Source organism: Rutilus rutilus (assembly GCF_951802725.1).
Source record: "Rutilus rutilus genome assembly, chromosome: 25".
Lineage (NCBI taxonomy): Eukaryota > Metazoa > Chordata > Actinopteri > Cypriniformes > Leuciscidae > Rutilus > Rutilus rutilus.
Window position 1 is genome coordinate 9,775,985 of NC_140229.1, and position 25,094 is coordinate 9,801,078.

General features: G+C 38.2%; 2 protein-coding genes across 2 annotated transcripts in view; one reads left to right on the forward strand and one right to left on the reverse strand.

Annotated features, from left to right (window-relative positions):
• Positions 1-2,350: 2,350 nt before the first annotated feature.
• Positions 2,351-15,303, forward strand: pom121 (POM121 transmembrane nucleoporin). Its single transcript, XM_084399837.1, has 13 exons — positions 2,351-2,947; positions 4,057-4,266; positions 4,450-4,614; positions 4,791-4,871; positions 4,974-5,148; positions 8,263-8,354; positions 8,770-8,849; positions 9,028-9,152; positions 9,231-9,330; positions 9,416-9,796; positions 10,078-11,484; positions 12,689-12,790; positions 12,884-15,303. The coding sequence occupies exons 1-13, from the start codon at positions 2,394-2,396 to the stop codon at positions 12,976-12,978; spliced, it is 3,567 nt and encodes a 1,188-aa protein (XP_084255963.1). The 5' UTR covers positions 2,351-2,393; the 3' UTR covers positions 12,979-15,303.
• nsun5 (NOP2/Sun RNA methyltransferase 5) overlaps positions 14,741-25,094 on the reverse strand; it is a 25,249-nt gene continuing 14,895 nt past the window's right edge. Inside the window, exon 10 of the mRNA XM_084399838.1 lies at positions 14,741-15,694. Within this exon, the coding sequence (XP_084255964.1) occupies positions 15,532-15,694 (163 nt within the window). The 3' untranslated portion in view covers positions 14,741-15,531. The remainder of the gene's footprint in view (positions 15,695-25,094) is intronic.

Genomic DNA, 25,094 nt, shown 5'->3' on the forward strand with positions numbered 1-25,094 from the left:
AAACAATGGAGGATCGAGTGGATGAGAGTATTTGATTAATAGCAGCTCACAATGAGATTAAAGTGGGGAGCCCTATACTGTCTAAAGCAGATTTGCAGAAGAGGAATGTTTCACAGGATGTAATTGGCCTCTGCACTTCCTGGTTGAAGCTGGGCCACTAATCTGAGCCATGGCCAGGTTAAAACCATTAGACCAGCAGAAGGTCTGCGCCATCTGCACTGAGCTCATAAGAGAATAAGGCCAATGAAGAGAATTGAGGGGGTGCCTGGATGTAGCCTGGCCAATCTGCGTGTGTATACATTCATGGTGAAAGTGCTCAAAGCAAAAGAATCAGACCCTCCCCCTGGCAAACAGCCACACGCACTGTCCGGGGGAAAAAAACGGCTGAAGCATGCTGAATGGAAATGAGCATTTTAGGCTTTGGGTAACACACCTGCCCTTTTAAAATGATGGAGCAGCTGGGTTACCGTTGTCCTGCTTAACCAAATGCTAAGCTGATATCAACTACAGGCCACCTGCGGTGCAGACACTACCCATGAGTTGAAAAAGGCACTGCCAGGTGCATCACCTTTCCATGCTGTGCCTGATAGAATCTAATCAGGATTTTCCAACACATTTGCAGCTTATATATTGTAAAGCATTTTGGGGTACCATCTACGAGTTGTTTAAGAATCTCATATGCGCTCTTGTTAAAGATAAACATTATTTAGACTTTGTTGTCTAAAGCAGGGGGTTTCAATCTTTTAGACACCACAGAATTATACACTGAAAAAGTTATATCGTACATCAAACGATATTACAACATTGATATTATAATATCAATTATTTTCTGTTATTTTTTTCTACTCACTATATTAAGTATTGTTAATATTGTTCATTTGTTTTAATCTAATTTATTTATTTACTTATTTTTTTACAGTTTGCCTTAAGGGTCCCTGGACCCCAGTTTAAAAAAACCCTGGTCTAAAAGAGGAAAAGTAAATGTTACTACCCTTTAAAAAAAGTACCATGGTGCAGTAATGGTATAATGATAACTATATTTATTATATGTCATGATTTACATGGCACTCAAAAGTATTTCAAAAGAATATCATGACATTGTATTGTCATGGTACATGTCCAAAAATTAAAAATGGAGTAAACAGATTGTGCTGAATTGTTTTATATTTTATAGATATAAGTAAAGGTATATTGATAATCAAAGATATTTAAATGAGGATAGCTCTAATTAGTTGGGATATATTTGAGTACAAGCGATCTGAAGTGCCATTTAAAATGCTGGACTGCATTATATGAATCATGGTACACAAGTAGCCTATGTCTGAGGAAATGTTTCGTTTTTAAGTGTAATTGAATTTGTATTTAATCGATTATCTTAATGAATTGAATGGTTTACTTTACATTCATACTGTCGTGTTTTATGAAAAAGACCTAGTGTGTGTGTCACAGTGGTTCAGGTAGGATATGGATATTCCCCAAGTTGTTGTGGGGAAGGATGGCAATACAGTCTGTACAGTGTGTGTGTGTGTGTGTGTGTGTGTACACGCTTCCAAGAACAACGTATGTATTAAACTGAGGTTAGACCTATGTATGATCGGTTTGCGCCATCTAGTTGTCATTGAATTATAAAGGAAGAAACAGTAGCCTATGTGACTGCACGCAGGCACACTTTCTCTTTCAATGCCATGCGTTTCATAATAAAAGTAATAACAGTAATAGGCTACATTGAAATACTTTTATTAACATTTCAGAAGAAGATCATTTAAGCTACACATATTCAGAAAACAAGTACAACTCTGATTACCGTATTCAAAAGTTGTCCTTGTATAAGTATTCGTATTTCGTAATGTTCATTAACGTCTTGTTGATTGTGTATCGCATTTTATGTTAATATAATTATTCAGTTAGCATCAATGGCATTTTATTTTCTCACTATATTGTGTGTATTACTGATTTAATATTGATTATAATATAAATAATTAATATTGTAAGTAACAGTGATGTCAATAAAGTTTTAATTAAAACTAATATAAAATAACCACTTTAAAAAAAGCATTATTTAGCATTGAGTTAATATAAATTTGTTAGAGCAGAAATTTCCTTTAAGTCCTTTTGTAATTCTCATAGTAAAAAATGGTTGGTAAAACCAGCTATAATACAGTGTAGTTATTCTAAGATACAAATACTACTGTGACTACTGTGTAGTATTTGTGCAATAAATGTGTAATATAAACAGAAAGCCTAGTGTTGCTTTAAAATACAACACTAGTGGGAGGCAAAACTCTGTAATCAATCTAATGTGCACGCATGGTCACGAACATCCACGATACGTAAACAACGCGCGCGGGCGCGGGGAATTATGGGATATCTTCCGTCGGCGGCGCGGTGCCGCCATGTCTCCTGAAGATAAACGGCGGCTAGTCGTTTTCTCCGCTGTGGTCTTCTCTTTATTCCTCCTTTTACTCGTTTTGAGCTACATACCAGCTTATTTGTACATACTTTTTATCGGTGTTGTGTCTTGTGTCGTTTATTTTCACAAAGCGGAGGAGCTGCAGCTCTTCGAGAGACTAGGCCTCAATCCTCGCCGTGGACTGAGCGTCCCGCCGGCTCTTTTGCGCTGGTTACCGGGTAGGACTTTGAGCGGTGTCCCGGCCGCAGGCAAAAACAAGATACGTAAAAGTGATGCTAGAAATTCCTTTGCGTCACCCAGCGATAGACATTTTGCAGGCTCGTATTATAGAAGAGACCACACGCTCAGTGACTCGGTGTTCAGCCCTCGGGATATACTCATGGGAAGTTACCTCGCCAAGGCTGAAGAAAGCCCCTCCGCCGCCTTGAGGCCCGCTGGAGGCTCGGGGGCTTTCGTCCACCCCAGAGATCACCTCCGGGAGAGACTCGCCCGACCTAATCATGCTGTGCACACCCCTAACAGAAGACTGTCATTCGGGTAAATACTAAATGCTTTGTCTTGTCAGCCAGAAGGCACTTTCCTTTATACCTGCTCTTTCTGTTTATGCTCTCACGGTTGATCAGATATTCTTCTGTTTACACCATAGCAGTTCACATGTAGCGTCTATCAGCCTAATGTTTGTACACGTTTAGCTTTCTCAGTTGTTCTAACATGTACGTTGTGCCAGTTTTCCCTCCATGATTTGAAATGGTGGGAGTTCCTGGAGCTGGTCAGGCGCACTGCTCCTCCTACACCAGTTTGGACGCCTGACACTACACGTGTAGGGTTGCATAAAGCTTCCAACGTAATGTGAAACTGCATTTTGACAGCTTCGTAAACGCACTTGCATCCCTAATATCCTTAACACTGCTAATACTAGGAATTAGAAACATAATGGATTACTTTTTTAGCCAAGCTATCGCCGGTTTCATAGTTTGTATATGCAATATTACTCAAATCTATATTAGGATTACAACTTACAAGTACAATTTCTCATTTTGTGATCCCCTGATACATACAGTGTATGTGTGTGTGTGTATATGTGTGTGTGTGGAATATATATATATATTATGTGTGTGGATATATAAGAAATTGTTACTGTGGCTGCCAGTCCATAACATTCTGCCTAAGATTACTTACAGCAAAATGGAAATATTTGCATGACTTTCTAACATTTACAGATGGAGAATATATCTGTGAAATGTAAGTTATGCACTGTCTGAGGGAAAACACCACATCTCAGATACATTAAAACATCACAGCTATCTGTCAGAGCATATGACAGGGCAGACAGCTTTAAATTATAGGTGTTATCTGTATCTTGCAAGTTATTTTAAAGCCCTTAAAATAAAGCATGTTTAGGACAAATTGTAATGTGCACGTTCCACGCAGCAGCTCACTCTGTGTTCTCCGCTATTTTTAAGATGCACTCATATCAAACGACTGGATATTTATATCAATGGTATTGCCTCATTGCTATCATTAATAAAAAATATTTATATATTGTACATAAATTATATACCACCCAGCCCTAATATACATAGAACTTTATGCTTTTGTGAAAGATCTTTTGGAGAACTAACTAATTGAAGTTTCGCTATCATCAGGGATCCTGTGGGCACTGCGAGTCGATTCGCCATCACCCCCCACAGACATTACCCCCTTCAGCAGATGGGGACGTCTCCCGTTGGAGTGATGCCACCTGCAAAGTGGGATGGATTCCAAAAGAAGAATATTCTCACCCAGCGCAATTCGCCTACTGTTCACAGTCCGGTCACAGTGAAGATCGCCAGACCAGACCCCACTCGATCGTCATTGTGAGTCACTTCAAATTATGTTGAGTGGATTAAATGCACTAGCATTACAAATGCTTTTGTTTCTGCTTGTAGTCTAATTAAGAAATCCAATTTGGGATTACGGCAAGATTAAGTTGGAGTGCTTTTTGCATTATCAAGAGAGGTTTGCTTTGCTAATATGTGAACGCTACATTCTGTTTCTAGCTTCAATCACCTGACCTCCCCTGGAGCTGTCACATCCCCAGGGATTGGAGCACAGACAGACCCCTGCTCCAGAGAGGCTGTTCTGAGCGTGCTCAGAGAAAGCAGAAAGAGAGAGGTTGATGAGGAGGACAAGAGTGCTTCCTCTGGGCAGAAGAGCAAAAGGAGGTATGTGAAGAAAAGAAGGCAACCAAACGAAAGTCACCTTACTTTCTCCATCACATGATCTTATCCTTTTTGAATCTGTTAGTTTATAGCTTTCCATGCTAATAAGAACAATTTAGGGCAGAAGGCTTGCTGTTGGTTTTCACAATCTCACTGAATAATTGTCTTGCTTTTATCAGGCGACATGACAGCAGTGAAAGTTCTCAGTCAGCGTTTGAGCCACTTCTTGCAAATGGAGCTCTGTCTCAGCTTGTGCCAAAGTAAGTGAATGTTCACTTTCCTCTGTAATAGTCTACTTCTACATCTGATAAGCATTGAGGCTCATCATTACTTTGTCTGATTATGTCTCCTCCCCTCTGCAGACCTGGCAGTATGAAGAGGGGAATGAACTCCTCTGTCAATGAAGAGTCCATTATGAAGCGATCTCGTACCTCCTCCATCAGCTCCATGAGTGGTGCTCCTATTCCCAGTGGGGTCCCTGGATCTGTTCGAAATCCCATTCGCAGTTCCTACAGCTCCTCACAGGGTTATCCACAGGTATCTCATTTAATAATTTTTCTGAAGATTTATAAGTGTGGTAAATTGAGGAAATATAATGAAAATGATCATATTTAGTGAGTATATCGATGGTTATTCCTTTCATTTTTTGTAGGGATGCACAGATATGAACATTTTGGCCGATGCCGATAATTCTTTACATTTGAAAGCCAATAACTGAATATATTGGCCGATAAATCTAAATTCAAATTTTGATATACTTTGATTGCCTGAATACAAAAACAAAAGGCTCACCATTAAAAGCCATGTCCCAAACGCTTCAACATAAATCAAACATATACAATACAGTAGCCTACTTTGAACCAGTGTAAGATTCCTTAACTTTTAAAATTAATTTTACACTCCTATGGCCAACTTTCTTTATTAAAAAATGGTAACACTTTAAAATAAGATTTCATTTTGTTAGCATTAGTTAACATGAACCAACAATTAATGAACAATACTTCTACAGCATTTATTAATCTTAGTTAATGTTAAGCTCAACATTTTCTAAGACATTTTTAAGATCCAAAGTTGTATCTGTTAACATTAGTTAATGCACTGTGAACTAAAATATGTTACTAACTAACATAAAAGGTGCTCTATGCGATGTCACACGTTTTTTAGGCCAAACATTTTTTTCAAGTAGACAGCCCAGGCTCCACAAACAGCAAGAAAAACAAACTGGCCCAGCCTGGACCATGAAACATAACAAACAGTGTTCCAGCCAATAACTGACAAGAATGATTTGGGGGTGGGGGTTAGTGCGCTTAGAGTACATTTAACAAAGGCTTTTGCTCTGTTAGTTCATGTTAGTTAATGCATTAACAAATGAGACCTTATTGTAAAGCGTTACCAAAAAATATATTGCCTAACAAAACATTTAAATTAAATTAAATTCAATTAAAATAAAATACCTAAATAATGCAAACAAGTCATTGGATAACATTGGGCTGCATATAATAAAGAAACAAAATGCATGTGCCATGGATAAATAAAATGGAATCGCCTCCGCACGGACAACAAGGAAATCATTTTAATCAAACCATATTGTTGATGAAAATAATATGAGAACAAAAAAGTGCTAGTTATTAATATAACGCATCAATGTTTTTGAAAAATTACAATAATAGTTAACTTCTTTAATATTAGGATTGCTGTTTCAAATTACATCATTGCTGTTTGAGCTGCGCGCGCAGAAGCTGAAGAGAACAAACGTTAAACTGAATCGCTTTGCTAGGAGGTTAATCAACTCAACGGTTGCTGAAAATTGCAACTAAACCTAAAGAATTTACAACTTTTTATTACAATAGTATATACAATTATAATGATATGACAGTCCCAAATTCAATCATAGCTTTTAATATTTTGCATTGCTGTTTGATCGCGCGCGCTGAAGAGAACGAGCACCGGGAAACTGAAGAACTATTCTGGCGGGTTGTTTGAATCAAACAAACGCAACCTATGTGAGATAAATCAGATATTTATATTACATAAACTTAATATTATGACATATAAAATTACATGAATGCACAAGCAAACTTGATTGTGCTGGTCAGAACGTGTAATCCCTGTTCTGGACGTGCTATTCTTACAACAACGCACTGAAACACGGCAACTAAACCCAGAGAATTCACAACGTATTATTAAAATAGTGTTCTAATTATAATGGCGTGTATATGACAGTCCCAATCATAGTTATAAATGTGCATTGCTGTTTGAGCTGCGCATGCTAAAGATAAAGATGATCACCGGTACAATGGACCACTTACACTGAGCTTCGTGATGCGTTTCCGTTTGGAAATAGTACGTCTCACTTATTTCCGGTTATGTTTACTTCAATGTACTGTGGTCAATGAGTTGAACAAAACAAACGCCACCTAAAATGAGTGTCCACAATAAGATTTAAAAATGTGGCAATTTTTATTGACAGGAGAAGGTATATTCTGATGTTTACTGTGTGCAGAATTTTATCGGAACAAGTTTTTAATCCAACCTAAGCCGATCTGAGAAAGCAGCGGGTGTTAAAAATACGTCCGTGTTCGTCTAAGCTAGTGACCGCGACGCTGAAGTGTATGAGAACAGATGAATGACATCAGTACGAACCACGAACATTTATTTATTTGGTTTAAATATTTTAATCATTCTGTGTCATCTCAATCTTTTCACTATTTACATGTTTATGCCCAAAATGCTATAATATTCAAAGTAATTGATTGACTTTCATTCTCCTCCACACTGCATTATTGATTAAATAGCCTAGCCTATTTAACATTGTTACAGACACCTCGCGAGCATTCATTAATTCAACTATTTTAAAAGACTGGAATAAACACCAGCGCACACAAGCAATCCTTTTAATAGTAAATTTTATTTAAAAATGTAAACCAAAAGGTATGAAATGTCAAAGAAAAAAAAACTGTTAATGAGAAGACGGGCATATAGGACTGCTGCAGATTAGTGGATAAATATATTTAGCCTATTTATTATTCATAATGCACAGTTGGAAAGAAAATATATTTATAGGAACATTTCACCTGGCTCAAGATAATTAATACAGAGATCATTATGCATTGTTTTAATCATTTGGCAGCCATAAAACAGTGATAATCTGCACTATCAACTCCTGATATGTACTAACTAGAATGGGGAAGTAGTTGTGCAAATATTCCATTAAGCGCTTTACTGCATCGTTCATTAACTCAACCAAACGCATGCTATATGAGATTAATCAGAGATATACACAAAATAAACATTAACATTAAGCTTTAATAACCGCAGATGCGCTCTTTCTGCCACAACGCGCTCGTCGCGCTGAAACACTGGTGAACAAGAATTCACAACATGCTTTTACAGTCGTGCTCTTATTATAATGTTATGAAGCCTATGTGACAGATTTGTGCTGCACGTTGCACTGAACTGCAGCTTACTTTTCAAAGTGATTCCAATCATTCAAAACCATCATGGCGAACAGCACGCATCTCTCAACTTAAGTAAATAATCTATTATCTATCGGCTTTGATACATCGGCCGATATCGATATGTGGTCGATATATCGTGCATCCCTAATTTTTTGTATTCATTGACTCATGTCCTTCAATTTTGTATTTACAGAGAAGAGCAGCATCCAGTCTCAGTCTTTCTCCTTTCACAAGCCCAGGAGGATCTCGGTGTCAGACTCCAGAGAGAGCTGCTAAGAAAGCAAGGTAAAAAAAGATTTTAAGAAAATGTCTCTTATGCGGAAAGGCTGTATTTATTTGATCAAAAATATGTTAAAAGTTTTCTCTCTCTATACACAGTGTATATATATGATTTCAAAGCAGTCTAATATGCTTATTAATGTTGTGGATTCTTTGATGAATACAGTTTGAAAGAACAGCGTTTATTTGAAATATTTGTTAACTAAATTGTCTTTCCTGTCATTTAGCTGATTTAATGCACTCCTGCTGAATAGAAGTATTTATTTCTTTAAAAGAACTTGCTGACCCCAAATATTTAAACTTTTAAAAACTTCGATTCGGTTGTGTAAACACACCTGCCATATGTCAGATAAACGCATTAGTCTGATTATTCAGGGCTTAAGACATTGTTACTGTTATAAACTATTTTGTGTGCTTGTAGGGAGGAAGATGCTACTTCACCAAGTTCCACATCCTTTGTAAAAATGGATAAGGTGACAACTGATCCTGCGCCTGCTACAAGTGAGGAAACGTGTTAGCTGTTTCATTAATACGTTGTTTTTTATTTATTAACTAATAACTCAATATACAACATTGTTTATTAATATAATTAAAATAAGTAACATTTAGAGATTTACTTTTTTTTTTTTTAATTATCATCAAGAATGCTACAATTTTAATTTGGGTGTGTTTGTACCAGCTAAACTTACTCCAAAATCTGAGGCACCTGTTGCAACATTAACATCAGACTCTGGAGGCAACAGTGGGAAACGTAAGCGCAAAATCCAGCTGGTCACCACAAACAGAGGAGATCAGATTTCTATGGTAAGTAGCAAAGCTGCTGTAGATACACATTTCCACCACATCATTTGCATATTCATCATTGTAACATTGTGTCTGCAGCCACCACCTCCTGAACTAGGATATACGATCACAGTAAAAGATCTAGATATGGAGAAGAAAGCGGCACTCAGCCAGATACAGAAAGTCCTGGAGGAACCTGGTAAGTTCTTTACACTCTTGTTTGAAGTGGCTGTAATAGATGCAACAAAATGAAGTACTTGAAGCAACATCTTTATTTTTTCCAGAGCCAGAGATCCTTCCTCCAGCATCTGAACCCACACCAGCTCCAGTTCCCTCTTTAACCCTGTTTTCCCAGCCAACTCCAACCTCCTCATTCGGGACTGCACCTGCTGTGAGCGCTGCGCCCACTCTGGTTTCTCTCTCCACGCCTTTGCCTGTGACCACACCAGCCACTACTACAACTCCTGCTCCAACTATTGACCTCACCATCACTGTTCCCAGCATGGCCAGTACTGCACCCCTGACTTTCACCTCAGCCCCCTCCATCACTACCACCCCAACTGCCCCAGCTTCAAGCATTTCAAACCCTCTGCTGGAGTCCTTGAAAAACATGAAGAATAATCCTCTTCTCAGTGCTTCCACTATGATGAGTACTACTACTGCAGGTTTGTATAAATGATTTTATACTGTTTTTACAGATTTTTTTAGCAGCCATTATTTTAGTCTTCAGTGTCATTCTTCAGAAATCATTCTAATATGCTGATTTGCTTATCAGAAACATTTCTTATCAATGTTGAAACAGTTGTGCTGCTTAATTTTGTTTAAACCGTGATGATTAAAGCCATTTACTTAATTATATTTTTTAACATCATAAATGTCTTTACTGTCACCTTTGATCAATGTACTGTACTTTAACATGAACTGGTGTCTGTCACTCCATATGCAGCTCCAGCAGTGTCTGTGTACAGTCTTTCTACACCTGCTGTTTCCACAAACTCTAGCAGTGGATTTGTCAAATCTGAGTCGGGCCTTGCCACTCTTCAGACCTCATTCACTGCCCCATCCTCCATATCAACACCTGCCTCCAAGCCAGCCACCTCCATGCCCTCTGCTTTTGCTCAGATCTTGGCCCAACCTCTTCAATCCTCACCAAGCACGCCATCCCTGGGCGGAGGAGGCAGCCTGTTCAGTTTGATCAAACCTGTGGCCACACCTGCATCTGAGCCTCCTAAATCTACAGTTGCTGCACCTAAAACCACGGTTGCATCAGTCAACAGCATTAGCAACCCCCTGTTGTCTGGCTTTAAGCCTATTTTCAGTGCAGCAAGCACCACCCCTGCTTCCACAGCTGAGGTCAAAACTACCCAGCCCACCTTCAAGCCTATATTTGGCAGTACCACAGGAAGTGGTATTAGTTCCTTTGGGCAGACAGCCACACCGACGACATCAACCCCTGCTGCTCCGGCCGCACAGAACAGTGGGATGTTATTTGGTGGACTAACCAGTACCCAGCCAACAATGGTGTCCGCTGCTTCTGCAGCCCCGGCCACACAGACTCCCTCCCAGTCTCTGTTTGGAAGCTGGACTGCAACCACCACATCCGCTCCTGCCACAAACGCCACGTTCCAGTTTGGAGCGCCATTGACCACAACGGCCGCCCCTGTGCTAAACACCAACACAGCTAGTGCCAGTGGCACCGCCTCTGCTTTTCAGTTCGGCGGAGCAAAACCTGCGCCCACACAGCAGCCTCAAAGCACGTTCGCATTTGGCCAGCTGCCCACGAACCAGAACTCCACATCTGCTCCGTTTGGTGGGTTCGGCATGAGCAGCAGTGCCACCACTTCCTCGGAGACATCCACAACACAAACCACTTTCGGGAGCTCAACCTTCACTGCATCTACAACCTTCCCAGGATCCACACAGCAGGCCCCTGCTGCTCCAAAACCTTTCACATTTGGGCCCAGTGGTGGAAGTAGCGGCGCAGCACCATTTGCGTTTGGAGCCGCTGCCAGCACAGTAGCGCCTGCATTTGGGACTAACAGTCAGCCTACATTCGGTGCAGCATCATCTGGCTTCTCTTTTGGAAACACCACCACCCCTTCTGCGGCTCCCGTCTTTGGGGCCCCAACACAGACTGTGGCCTCTCTCCCTGGCCCAGCTCCTACGTTTAGCTTCGGAGGCGCATCAACAGGCACTCAAAACACTGCTCCGAGTACTCCAGCGCCTCCTGCCTCTGGAGGATTTAACTTTGGGGCCTCACTTTCGGCAACACCATTTGGAACCCCTGGGCCTGCAGTTCAGACACCAGGGTTTTCCTTTGGAGCCAACAACACGGATAACAAGCCTGCTTTTGGTAAGTGTTTGTGACAAAGGGCAGAAGGTCATATTTGCATAGTGTATAAGTGTATAGTGCTTCATTCAGGACACAACTATAGTTTTTCTGTTAACCCAGAATGCACTGTTGGTTACCGTGGTTACTACCTTTTTTAGCTATGTTTTAAAACCTAATTCAGTTTAAATTTTTTCGTATCCATTAATTTACAGGAAATTTGACAGAAAAGCACTTAGCTTGAATTCAGATACAGATAAAAATGACCTTTTATTAACAACAGTAATGTGTAGTATTCTATTCTTATTAAATGTACCATTATACTGAACTGTCTTTAAAAAAATAATAATAAGGGTTTGTTTGCCACAAAGTGTTTTTTTTTATTTCTTTTTTTTTTATTTTTTTTACTACAAATCATCACATTAAAATGGGATAATATTGAAGTGCTAAAAAAAAGGGCAAAAAGTTCCCAAAATGCAACCATTTGGCCGCAGTCTGGAGCCCTTTACCAAGCACTGTTCTCTCATCATTCCTGATTTCTAACACACGCTCACCGTATTCGGCATGGTCTTGAGGCGATCGGAACAGAAAAGAAAGCTGTTGCTCTCTGTGTTTTTTTTTTTTTTTTATCATCTTCAGTGTGTTCATATGTTTTGTGCATTAGATCAAAAGATCTGAAAAAGTCCATACATTTACCCACCCATAGACCCTCCCCATGAAGAAATCAGGACAGAAGTGGTTGAAAGTGTATAAAAGACGTATTAAAACACCAGGTGTAAACGAGAATGTCTCGTTTGACGAAATATGAAGATATGGGGTTTCCGCCTAAATGCGGCGACGTATAACCTACATACTCATTCATTAGGCTGAAATGTAAAGTGTATAATTTTACATTTTACAGTCAGGATGTTACCATAGACATTGGTGGAGTTCAAGAAGAATATTGATACCTAAACAACATTAGGGTTGTTTCTATTCTAATATCGATTTTATTTATTTTTTATTTACCATTTCGTGCTATTTCCAAAAAAGTTTAGAAGATAAATTCTCTATACACATACACTCTTTATTTACAGTCAATGTGATGTACAAATTTGCTGAAATTTAAAAATGAATGTATTTGTTAGTATTGGTTTAGAATTGGTAAAAGTTTGAGGTATTTAATGATTTGGCTAAATCACAGTAAAACGGTCATCTTACATTCTCCTTGTTTGTCTTGTTATCTTAGGAACATCTACTCCTGCTTTTGGTCAGGCACCTGCAGGAATGCAGATGCCGTTTGGCAGTCCTGGAACCCCAGGATTTGGAGCAATGGGCGCCTCCCCGTTTGGTAAGCAACAAATGACTTTCACATAAAAAAAAGGGTCTCTTCTATCTTTTCTCTTTAATACTTTATATTTTAATTAAAAAAATGATCTTTTAGGTGCTTCACCAGCTACCTTCTCTATCGGAACGGGATCCAAGTCCTCTGGGGCTCGTCGATTACAGGCCCGTAGGCAGCACCCGAGGAAGAAGTAACACGGCTGATGTGAGTCCTGTCCCTTTCATTATTGTCAAATGGACTCTGTTACTTCTCCTCCGGCTGTCCCACCTGCCCCAGACACTGCTGCTACTGCTGCTGGTCCAAACACAACAAGGCTGTCAGTCAGACCTCATCTCTACAACCCTCCAGACTGCCAGGGCTGGTCAGGTGTGTAGGATCAAGGCTCAGGGGGTGTTTATTTTTAGAGTACCGGGCGGCCCCATCTCTGCTGTTGGGTGCGCCCACCGAGACTCATCACAACCTCGCTAATGGAGTCTGTAAATGTCTGATGAGGACGTCTGGTGTTGGGGAAGGATGGCGAACAGGAGAGAATTATACTTGAAAGAAAAAGAGACTTTCAAATCTGGACACTCACATGAATTTCAGTCCAGGCCTGTTGGATGAAACAGAATCTTATTTTTGACTTTTTAGTTTTTGGTCAAGAAACCAGATGCTCTTTATTTTAAATCCAGTGAATATATATATATATAAACCTTTTTTTTTCGTGCAGTTAGCATACATTTGTCATTTCATCATGCTTAGCAGATTCTTCACAAATTTTTGTTAAGCCTTCAAAGCGTGATTATTTCTCCTGTTCCGTTAAAAAACCTTTTCTTTTTTCTTTTTTTTTTTTGCCTGAGTGAGCTGCATAATAAACAATTACATTTTACACTGATTTTTCTGCACGTTCCTTTTAAGAGAAGCAGTTTACACAAAGATCTTGTCTGTTTTCCTGCATACGTTGAACTTCTGTCTGTTTAAAACCAAAGCTAATGTTTCAGTGTGACGCTCCTCTCTCCGCCACACCATTGGCCGTTTTACTACCTCTCCATTTTAAACGTGCATCTGTGTCCCAGCTGAATTGGTTTACTCTGCCTCATTCGAATTACTGTTAATTATACTCTTAAGTCGGCACTTATCGCAAGCATGTAGGCAAAACCTTGTGTTCCTAGTATATCTGTTGCACCTGCCATCAGTGTTCTTGGCTGTCAGGCACTGGATGTTGCTCCCATAACGGTCTTTTTATTTCCGTACATTTTTTTTCCGAACACTTTCATTGCTGTGTGCCTTAGTGTGTTTTGCTTATGGTTGCATATTATGGATGTTGGATTTATACTCTGAGACACGGATGCCTGTTTTTCGTAATGATGTGTAAGAGCATTTTAGATGATTTAAAAGAATATGATCTCAAGTTCAATTATTTTTGATTACTGACTATTAAAAGAGATTTGGTCCAACTTCAAACTCTGTAGAAGAGCAGCTTTGAATGAAAGTGCAAAATAACTTGTTCACATATGTTTTGGAAATAAACATTTGACTGTGATCAGTTCAAAGAAGTGCAAAAAATAAAATTGAAAGTGCCGCTAAAAATGTGTGAATTTCAGGACTGTAGAGAATGTGACGTTTGCGTTGCGGAATGTTGGTTTAATTTTTGCTCATTCACCTTCAGATCTGATTTAACCTAGAAGAGGCTTAAATGCTATTTATATTTAACCTTTTTCCTTTTTTTTTTTTTTTTTGTGTGCATGTATACCATTACTGAATTGTGTATGAATCATTCCTGGCTTTGTATGAATCCTATGGTTTGTGCATGCTTGTGATGTTTTAAAATACCAAGATATAGCAAATATTCAACCTGCGTTTGAAACGGCATGTCTTAAGAACGTTCCTGAATCAGAATCTTAACACATTCTCAGGCCTGTTAAGCGAATGAGCTGTGTAATATGATTTGATGATTTCAGTCAGTATACAATGTTGTATATTCACAAAACACTGGATTTATTAGTACGTCAATGCACAAATATGGAAGCACAAAACCACCATTTTAGGGTTTTTGTATTTTTGTTCACCCCCTAAAATTCTTTGACCCAATAAATACTTAATTGGGGACAGCAAAAGTTTTTATAATGGTGCAGCCATCCTAGTCCCCTTTGCATGCAATTCATGTAGGTCTTAACATAATTTGTAACCACATTTTTGAAGTATCCTCATGCCCAGACTGATGCAAGGAGGCATGGGACCTGGCTTTCTGTTTATTAGAAAGCTGTACCAAATACAAGTGAGATGTGTAGACTGTTGAGAAAATGAGACGTGCGCTGGATATCTCAAGCTGTGAACGTTTGAGAGCAGTTGTACCTAGTTGTTTGTTTTTAAGATGTTGCTATAAAGTTTGTGTGTAAATGACCCTTCCCACTAACCCTCAAAGCGTGAGTGGATTTCTGGATGAAGCGGCACACGGATTGTGTTGTGTCTGCTTAAATGCTCTGATAATGAGATGCTGGTTTTGAATAAAAATGGATAAAAAGTTGATTTGCAGTGGATTTCAGTTGCACTCATTGTGTTCAATGCATGACAGGTCATTCCCACATTTCTATTCAACCTCTGTATATACATGAATGTATTTGCAATTAATCTAAAACTGAAATCTGACGTGAAATGAACTTTATATTGGTTATCACATTTCAATCAAAGCAGGGGTCGGTGTCCAGTGGTAAGTTTAGCTGAGCAGAGAATGTTCTCATTTTCACCACACTAAAAGTCCTCTAACTTCAGGGTTCTTGCTTTTTGTGTTTCTTTCTGTTTCTCCTTTTCTTCTTTGAGCTTGGATTTGCAGGTTGTTCGTTTGCAGTCTGCGAGGTCTCTTGTTCCTCGTCAGATGGACTGGATTGTGGTGTGTCCTGCTTTTCCTCACCACCAAATGGCAATGTTGTGCTGTGACAATAACAAAATCACATTAATAAAACCAAAACAAGGCTGACAAGAACATATTCAGGTCTTATTTGACCATAAAATATAATTGTGACATTTTCATGACAATTAAGAAATAATGAGTTACTGTAATGAGAAAAATAAGATGATATTTAACTTGTAATATACATATAAACATACCGTTAAAGAGTTTGGGAGTCAGTACGATTTTGTTTTGAAAGTTATTCATACTTTTATTTAGCAAAGTTACTTTAAATTGACAGTAAAGACATTTATAATGTCACAAAAAAAAATCTATTTCAAATCAATGCTTTTTTAAAAAACTTTCTATTCATCAAAAGATTATCACAGCTTTCACAAATATTCATCAAAGAATATCAAAATATCACGGTTTCCACAAAAATAAGGTTTTCAACATGAAAATAAAGTTTCTTGAGCAGCAAATCAGGATATTAGAATGATTTCTGTAGTATCATGTGACATTAAAGACTGAAGTAATGACACTGAATGTATATATATTTATATTTTTTATTATAAATATATTAAAATGGAAAACAGTTATTTTAAATTGTAATAATATTTCACAATATAACCATTTTGACTATTTTTGATCAAATAAATGCAGCCTTAGGAAGCATGAGACTTCTTTAAAAAATCTAACCAACCCTAAACTTATTAACGGTAGTATTTTTATTTATTAATTTATCATACTTATTAAAGGCAGTATTTGCTGTACAGCCTTTAATTTACGCTGATATAATTAATAAGAATTTGCATCTGAACAGCATGATTCTCATCCCTGTATTACTGTAATTGGTAATCAATTAGAATCACAACTGATAATTAAAGCTGCAAGCAGCGATGAAAGGGCCCTCGCACCCGTGCCGCCGCCACCCGGTGGCTTTAGGAAGACAGAGCATGGTTGGACAATGTGCATTTAAGGAGGTATATATAGTAGTTGCTAGCATGTTTAGTATGTTTTTAGCATGCTTAGTACACAATAGTTATGTGGTTAGTACTGCATTACTGTGTTAACCATGTCAGTTTCTGTTGCCAGTAGGTGGGGCTATGTCTATATCTGAATATCGCTATGTAGATGTGTTCAGTGCAGGACTTTTATCAAACATGTGGAGTTTGGGGCAGATTGGACATTGTATGCTTGAGTTACAACAACTTCCTTTAGCATTTCTAGCATGTTTTATGATGTTTCTAGCATATTACATATTAATTTTGGGGTAGATTGGACATTGAATGCCCGAGTTACAGCAAATTCATATTTAATTGCAGTAATAGGATGCTTTAACACTTAGCTAAGTATTTGATTGCATGTTTCTAGTATGTTGCTAACATGTTTAGCAGTTGGTGACACTTTTTTATATGTTATTAGGAGTCCAGAATAGTGTTAAACGTCACTTCCTGTTGCCAGCAGGCGGCGCTATGACTATATCTGAATATGAGCATGGACTTGTGTTCAGGAGATAACTATTATCAAACGTGTGAAGTTTGGGGTAGATTGGACATTGTATGCCTAAGTTACAACAACTTCCTTTAGAATTTCTAGCATGCTTTAGAACTTAGCTATGTGTTGCTAGCATGTTTCTTGCATGTTACATATTAAGTTTGGGGCAGATTGGACATTCCATGCCTGTGTTACAGCAAATTCATATTTAATTGCAGCAATAGCATGCTTTAGCACTTAGCTAAGTGTTTGCTAATATGTTTCTAGTATGTTGTTAGCATGTTTAGCACTTGCTGGCACTTTTTTATATGTTATCAGGAGTCCACAACAGTGTTTAACATGTCACTTCCTGTTGTCAGCAGGCGGTGCTATGACTGTAACTGAATGAGCATGGTCATGTGTTCAGGACAGAACGCTTATCAAAAGTGTGAAGTTTGGGGCAGATTGGACATTGCCTTCTTGAGTAACAACAACATCCTGTTTCATTGAATTAGCTAAGTATTGCTAGCATGTTTTAACATGTTTCTAGCATTTTTAGAAGTCAATGGCATTTTTAACATGTTGCTAGAACGGCATCAACGTGTTAAACATGACACTTCCTGTTACCAGTAGGTGGCGCTATTACTATAACTGAATATTCTCATGTAGATGTGTTCAGGCCATGACTCTTATCAAACGTGTGAAGTCTGGGGCAGATTGGACATTCTGTGCCTGAGTTACAACAAATTTCTATTTAATTGCAGTAATAGCATGCTTTAGCACTTAGCTAAGTGTTTGCTAGCATGTTTTAGCATGTTTCTAGTATGTTGTTAGCATGTTTAGCACTTGCTGGCACTTTTTTATATGTTATCAGGAGTCCACAAGAGTGTTAAACATGTCACTTCCTGTTGCCAGCAGGTGGCGCTATGACTATAACTGAATATGAGCATGGTCATGTGTTCAGGACAGAACGCTTATCAAAAGTGTGAAGTTTGGGGCAGATTGGACATTCCATGCCTTAGTTACAGCAACTTCCTATTTATTTGCAGCAATAGCATGCTTTAGCACTTAGCTAAGTGTTTGCTAACATGTTTCTAGTATGTTGTTAGCATGTTTAGCACTTGCTGGCACTTTTTTATATGTTATCAGGAGTCCACAACAGTGTTTAACATGTCACTTCCTGTTGCCAGCAGGTGGCGCTATGACTGTAACTGAATATGAGCATGGTCATGTGTTCAGGACAGAACGCTTATCAAAAGTGTGAAGTTTGGCGCAGATTGGACATTGCCTTCTTGAGTAACAACAACATCCTGTTTCATTGAATTAGCATGCTTTAGCACTTAGCTAAGTATTGCTTGCATGTTTTAACATGTTTCTAGCATTTTTAGAAGTCAATGGCATTTTTAACATGTTGCTAGAACGGCATCAACGTGTTAAACATGACACTTCCTGTTACCAGTAGGTGGCGCTATTACTATAACTGAATATTCTCATGTAGATGTGTTCAGGCCATGACTCTTATCAAACGTGTGAAGTTTGGGGCAGATTGGACATTCCGTGCCTGAGTTACAGCAAATTCCTATTTAATTGCAGTAATAGCATGCTTTAGCACTTAGCTAAGTGTTTGCTAGCATGTTTTAGCATGTTTCTAGTAAGTTGTTAGCATGTTTAGCACTTGCTGGCACTTTTTTATATGTTATCAGGAGTCCACAAGAGTGTTAAACATGTCACTTCCTGTTGCCAGCAGATGGCGCTATGACTGTAACTGAATATGAGCATGGTCATGTGTTCAGGACAGAACGCTTATCAAAAGTGTGAAGTTTGGGGCAGATTGGACATTCCATGCCTGAGTTACAGCAACTTCCTGTTTCATGGCGAAACATCAAAATTTGTCAGGCCGCCGAGGGCCCGCCCTTCAACGAAAACTCAAGATCTTCGCAATTTAACGTCGCAAAGGCCTTAAGATTACACTCACCAAATTTGAAGATGATCAGATTAAAACTGTAGGAGGAGTTCGTTAAAGTACGAGGCCTGAAAATGGCAAAAAGTGCACAAAAATCAGAGAGGAAGTTGAAAATGGCTGACTTCCTGTTGTGTTTAGAGCTACGCTCCAAGAGACTTTTTTGTAGGTATTAGGTCCTTACACATATGTACCGAATTTCGTACACGTACGTGGAACACAGCGGGAGGCGCACTCCGTTGAACTTTTATAGGTGGCGCTATCGAGCCATTTTGCCCCGCCCAATTCTGAAACCTATATCAGATGTAAATTTTCGCCAGTTCTGACGCGTGTGCAAAGTTTCGTGAGTTTTCGAGCATGTTTAGGCCCTCAAAAATGCAATTAAATGCGGAGAAGAATAATAATAATAATAAATATAGCTGCGAGCAGCGATTGCGGGCCCAAGCCGGTGGCACCGCCACCCCGGTGCCTTTAGTTACCTAAAGGCACCGGGGATGGCGGTGCCACCGGCTTTGGCCCTCCATCGCTGCTCGCAGCTATATTTATATATATATATATATATATATATATATATATATATATATAAATATCTATATATATACATATATATATATGTATATAAATATCTATATATACACACACACACACACACACATATATATATATATATATATATATACATATATATATACGTATATATATATATATATATAAATATAAGACAGAAAATTTTACTTGTTTTACCTTATTCTGATTTTATGATACACCCAAAATATTCCACAACAAATCCTTTAAATTTAATGTAAAAATAAAAACGAAAGTAAGCAGTGTTGGTCTCACGTAACCCTCTCATTAGAATCAAAATGTTTCAATATTTGCGATGTATTTGGATGCTAAACTATTCTTTATTATAGGCTTTGTACTTCACTCGTGTTCCAATATCGATGGAAAAAATCATCCTCTTCACACGCGCAAAAATGTTCTTGGAAACATCACAGTGGAGCTCTGCTTACTGTGAATGGTACAGATTGTACTACTGACTATTTAAACAGAGCAGTGTAATTCGTTTATGTTAGGTTGACTATTTTTATTATTATATTGTATTAGGGCTATAATGAACAGGCTGCGATGTCAAGATTGCAATTCTGGAATGTGTGTGTGTGTGTGTGTGACGCGGTTGCGGTTGAACAGTGGACACAAAAACATAAATAAAATGTTTTAGTTAATTCCTACATCCATAGGAATAAATTGAAAATGCTCGCTCTACTCCGCACCATTATCAATGTCTGTGCGGACGTCTGTATTTTACTAGTATATAGTATACTATAGTTAGCGATTTAAAAGCGCTCAGTGGTGTCACACGTCGATTAACCGGTGGGAAAATGTTATCACAGTCACATCCCTAATATATTTATATATAAATACAATAGGCCTACCTGAAAGAGAATTTTACTTGCCCGACCAGAGTATAGCCTGATTAGAACGTCAATAACAAAAAAATAACTTGGGAATCACTAAAACGAGAGATTATTCTAATTTCATTACATTCATTTTAAGTTAAGTTAATAAATGTATTACTGATCAATGGGGTTGCACTGCTGAGGCTCATGCTGCTTCTCCAGGAGAATTGTAAACAAATGAGCGCAGCACACAAAAAAGCAACCCAGTTAACAACATACTGACTATAAAAATTACAAATATGGAGTTTTTATATATTTTATAACATATGATAGAGTTAAGCAACCTCACTTGACGAGTAGGCAACTATTTCCTGAATACAATCACGATTGAAACTGTGACATTGATTTCATACAACAGGTTAATAAACAGTTACAATTAAGTCACTTACATTTTAGATGCAATATTGACTGTTTTTGTTCTGTTTCAGCAGCAAAAATAGTTAAACAAAGATCACAGCAACTTGTTTTCTCATTACTGAATGATTCAGCATTTTGAAACGAATCGCTTGACTCAAAGATTCAATGGTCAATCCATAAACATCTGTCTCAATCATGAATGACTCAGTCATTGGAACGAATCATTTGAACGAATGAATCAATGACTCGCTCATTAAGATGGTCGCCTGGCGACACCTAATGGCGGTTTAGTGTTATGTTTAAAAGTATCATTCTTTCCAACGTGCACCATTATCAATGTCCGTGCGGACGTCCGTTTTTTTACTTTCACTTTTATATTAGCGATTTAAAAGCACCCACTCGTGTCACACGTCGATTAACCGGTGGGAAAATATCCTCAGACACATACCTAATAAATGTATATTTAAATACAATATTGGCCTACCTGGTAAAAAGTGTTATATACTATTTTGATGTCCTTTTGGACACAAGAGGGCAGTATAGCCCTATGTTTGCTTTTTTGTTGAACCAAATAGCACTAAATAGCCTGTTTTTAACTTTTTCATTCTTCTTGAATTGCAAAAACAGAATAAAATGGGTTTAGTTGTGATATTTGTATACTTTTATATAGAAATAAATGGTATATAATTACATTTTTAGAAGATTTTTTGTGTTTCCTTTTTGGACATTAATCCCTCGCCGTAGCAAAACCGTTTGAGATATTTATTATCCATTCACAACTTAGCATATTTAATGTAGTTTCATCATGCTGAAAAAGTTTGGTACGAATAAAATAAATAGTTTAAGAGGAGTGGCTAAAAATTCAGAGGCTGATTTTGCAAAAAAATTCACATTCAGACCCAAATATCTGACTTCCTGATGGCCAGAGCTATTGAATGTAAATTAGAAAGTTGTCCGGCTTGATGAGAACAATATAAAAACTATTTTTTCTTTACTGTAGTTAAAACTAACCCCCCCACTTTTGTCTAAAGCATGTTGAAAGTGACACACTTCCTGCTGCCAGTTGGTGGCGCTATAACTTTGACTCACAATAGCTACATCCATCTGATCGGCCTCTTACCACGAACACACTGCTGAAGTTTCATCAAGATCAGTTAATGTATGCAGAAGTTATTCCACTTCCGTGTTTCTCTTTTCTCGCCATAAATTCGATTCCTCGCCACAGCCAAACCGTTCGAGATATCAAAAATCCGTCCGCAATTTAGCATCCTCAAAGTCTTGACTACATGCACACCGAGTTTGAAGGGGACACGGTGAATTTTCTAGGAGGAGTATTTCACATTCCACAGCAAGCGTTTTCCAAACAACCCATAATAGCCGACTTCCTGTTGGGCTGGCGTAAAACTTGACCGGGGTAAAGTTGTTCGGCCCGATGAGATCTATATGTGTACCGAGTTTCATATTAATTCATGCGAGCGTGTTTGATATATGGATCAAGTTTTAGAACCCCGTTCAAGGGGGCGCTGTTGAGCCCCCCTGCCACGCCCGGGTACCAGCTTCAGCCCGGCCCTGATGGCCGTGGGTTTTGACCTGTGTGCAAAGTTTCAAGAGTTTTTGAGCACGTTAAGGACCCCAAAAGCCCCTGAAACCTTGATTAACAATATAAAAGCAATAGTCAAATCCCCCCTCCCCTCACACACACACAGACACAGAGAGAGGGAGAGAAAATTCTTCAGAAAATCCACATTCAAACCAAAATATCTCTCTTCCTGTTGGTCGGAGATGGTTCATGTAAATTAGAAAGTTGTCCGTCTTGATGAGAACAATACACATACCAAGTTTTGTGATTCTAGGAAAAACTAAGCCCCCATTTTTGACTAAAGGTGGCGCTACTGAGCCATTCCACCATGCCCGTTTCTGAAACTTTGCACATGTCTACTGGCTAATAAATGTGATGTGTCTGTTGAGTTTCATGCAATTTCAAGTATGTTAAGAGTCTCAAAAGCATCAAAAAAGAATATTAAAGTTTGATGCGTTGCCACGGCAACAGTATCTAAGATATCAATAATCCTTTCACAGGTTTACATCTGCCGTGTGTCTACATTGTACACATAAAGTTTGAAGCAAATCGGGTAAAAATAAGACACTGATTTCAAAGCATTTTGAAAATGATGTACTTCCTGCTGCCTGTTGGTGGCGCTATAACTTTGACTCACAATAGTCACATCTGTGCGATCGGCCTCTTACAACAAACACACTGCTGAAGTTTCATCAAGATCAGTTAATGTATGCAGAAGTTATAACACACTTCCTGTTTCATTTTTTCGCCATAAATTTGTTTCCTCGCCACGGCCAAACCGTTTGAGATATCAAAAATCCGTCCGCAATTTAGCATCCTCAATGTCTTGACTTCATGCACACCGAGTTTGGAGGCGAATCGATGAATTCCCTAGGAGGAGTACATTAAATTCCACAGCATGCGTTTCCAAACAACGCTAAATAGCCAACTTCCTGTTTGGCTGGCGTAAAACTTAGAGCACGAAAGTTGTTCGGCCGGATGAGATCTATATGTGTACCGAGTTTCATATTATTACATGCAAGCGTGTTTGATTTATGGACACGTGTTCGGATCCCGTTCCAGGGGGCGCTGTCGAGCCCCCCTGCCACGCCCGGGTACCAGCTTCAGTCCGGCCCTGATGGCCGCGGGTTCTGACGTGTGTGCAAAATTTCAAGAGTTTTCGAGCATGTTAAGAGCCCCAAAAGTGCCCGAAAGGTTGACAAAATAATAATAATAATAATAATAATAATAAATATAGCTGCGAGCAGCGATGGCGGGCCCAAGCCGGTGGCACCGCCACCCTGGTGCCTTTAGTTACACTAAAGCCACCGGGGTGGCGGTGTCACCGGCTTGGGCCCTCCATCGCTGCTCGCAGCTATATTTATATATATATATATATATATATATATATATATATGTATATGTAACAAAAAAAATATTATATATACATTATATATGTAACAAAAAATAAATAAATAAATAAATATATAAATATATATATATATATATATATATATATATATATATATATATATATATATATATATATATATATATATATATATATATATTTTTTTTTTTTTTTTTTTTTTTTTTGGACATTCGTTTTTGGACATTCATCATATTGCATTGGTTTTCATTTCTTGTCTTCAAACCAAGCACTAATCTGTTTATTTTTAAGTCACACATTCTCCATTGATTAAAAAAGACAATCAAATGTATTTTTTAATGGTAGTATTATTTTATACAGAAATAAATTATTTATAATTCAGATGAGAATAAAGTTAGTGTTAATTAAAATTGTAAGGAAAACAAATATATTGATCTAAAATCTACTATCATTTGCTGCAAATAGGTTGACTATTTATATTTATTATTATATTTTATTACGGCTGTAATGAACCGGCTGCGATGTCAAGATTGCAATGCTGGAATGCACAGTGTGTGTGTGTGTGTGTGTGTGTGTGTGTGAGGCGTGGGCGCGATCGAACAGTGGAAACATAAAAACATAGGCTACTCCGTCGGTTTGTTCATACAGGACATCATTTAAACTGCACTGTGTTTACTTATATTTATGTACACTCGCAATAAAACACAACATTGTGCTTTTGTAAAAAAACATTCAAGCAATCCCACCCCCGAAATGGCGCTATTTTTTAAATGAAACTAAAATGCTCACGGCTGCATGGGCAATAACACGTCTACAGCGAGGAATGAGCAGAACAGAGTGAATGTTTTTTAGTTCATTCCTACTGGACGTCCGTATTTCACTTTCGCTCATCATATACTCACCCTCATGTTGTTTTAATCCTTTATGAATTTCTTTCTTCTGCTGAACAGAAAGGAAGATATTTAGGAGAATGTCAGTAACCAGACAGTTTCTGATCCCATTGACTTCCATAGTAGGAAAAAAATGTATACTATGGAAGTCAATGAGACCAGAAACTGTCTGGTTACTGACATTCTTCTAAATATCTTCCTTTCTGTTCAGCAGAAGAAAGAAATTAATAAAGGATTGAAACAACATGAGGGTGAGTATATGATGACAGAATTTTCAATTTAAAGTGGAGTATCCCTTTAAGTTAGCGATTTAAAAGCCCCCGCCGCGGTGTCACACATCGATTAACCAG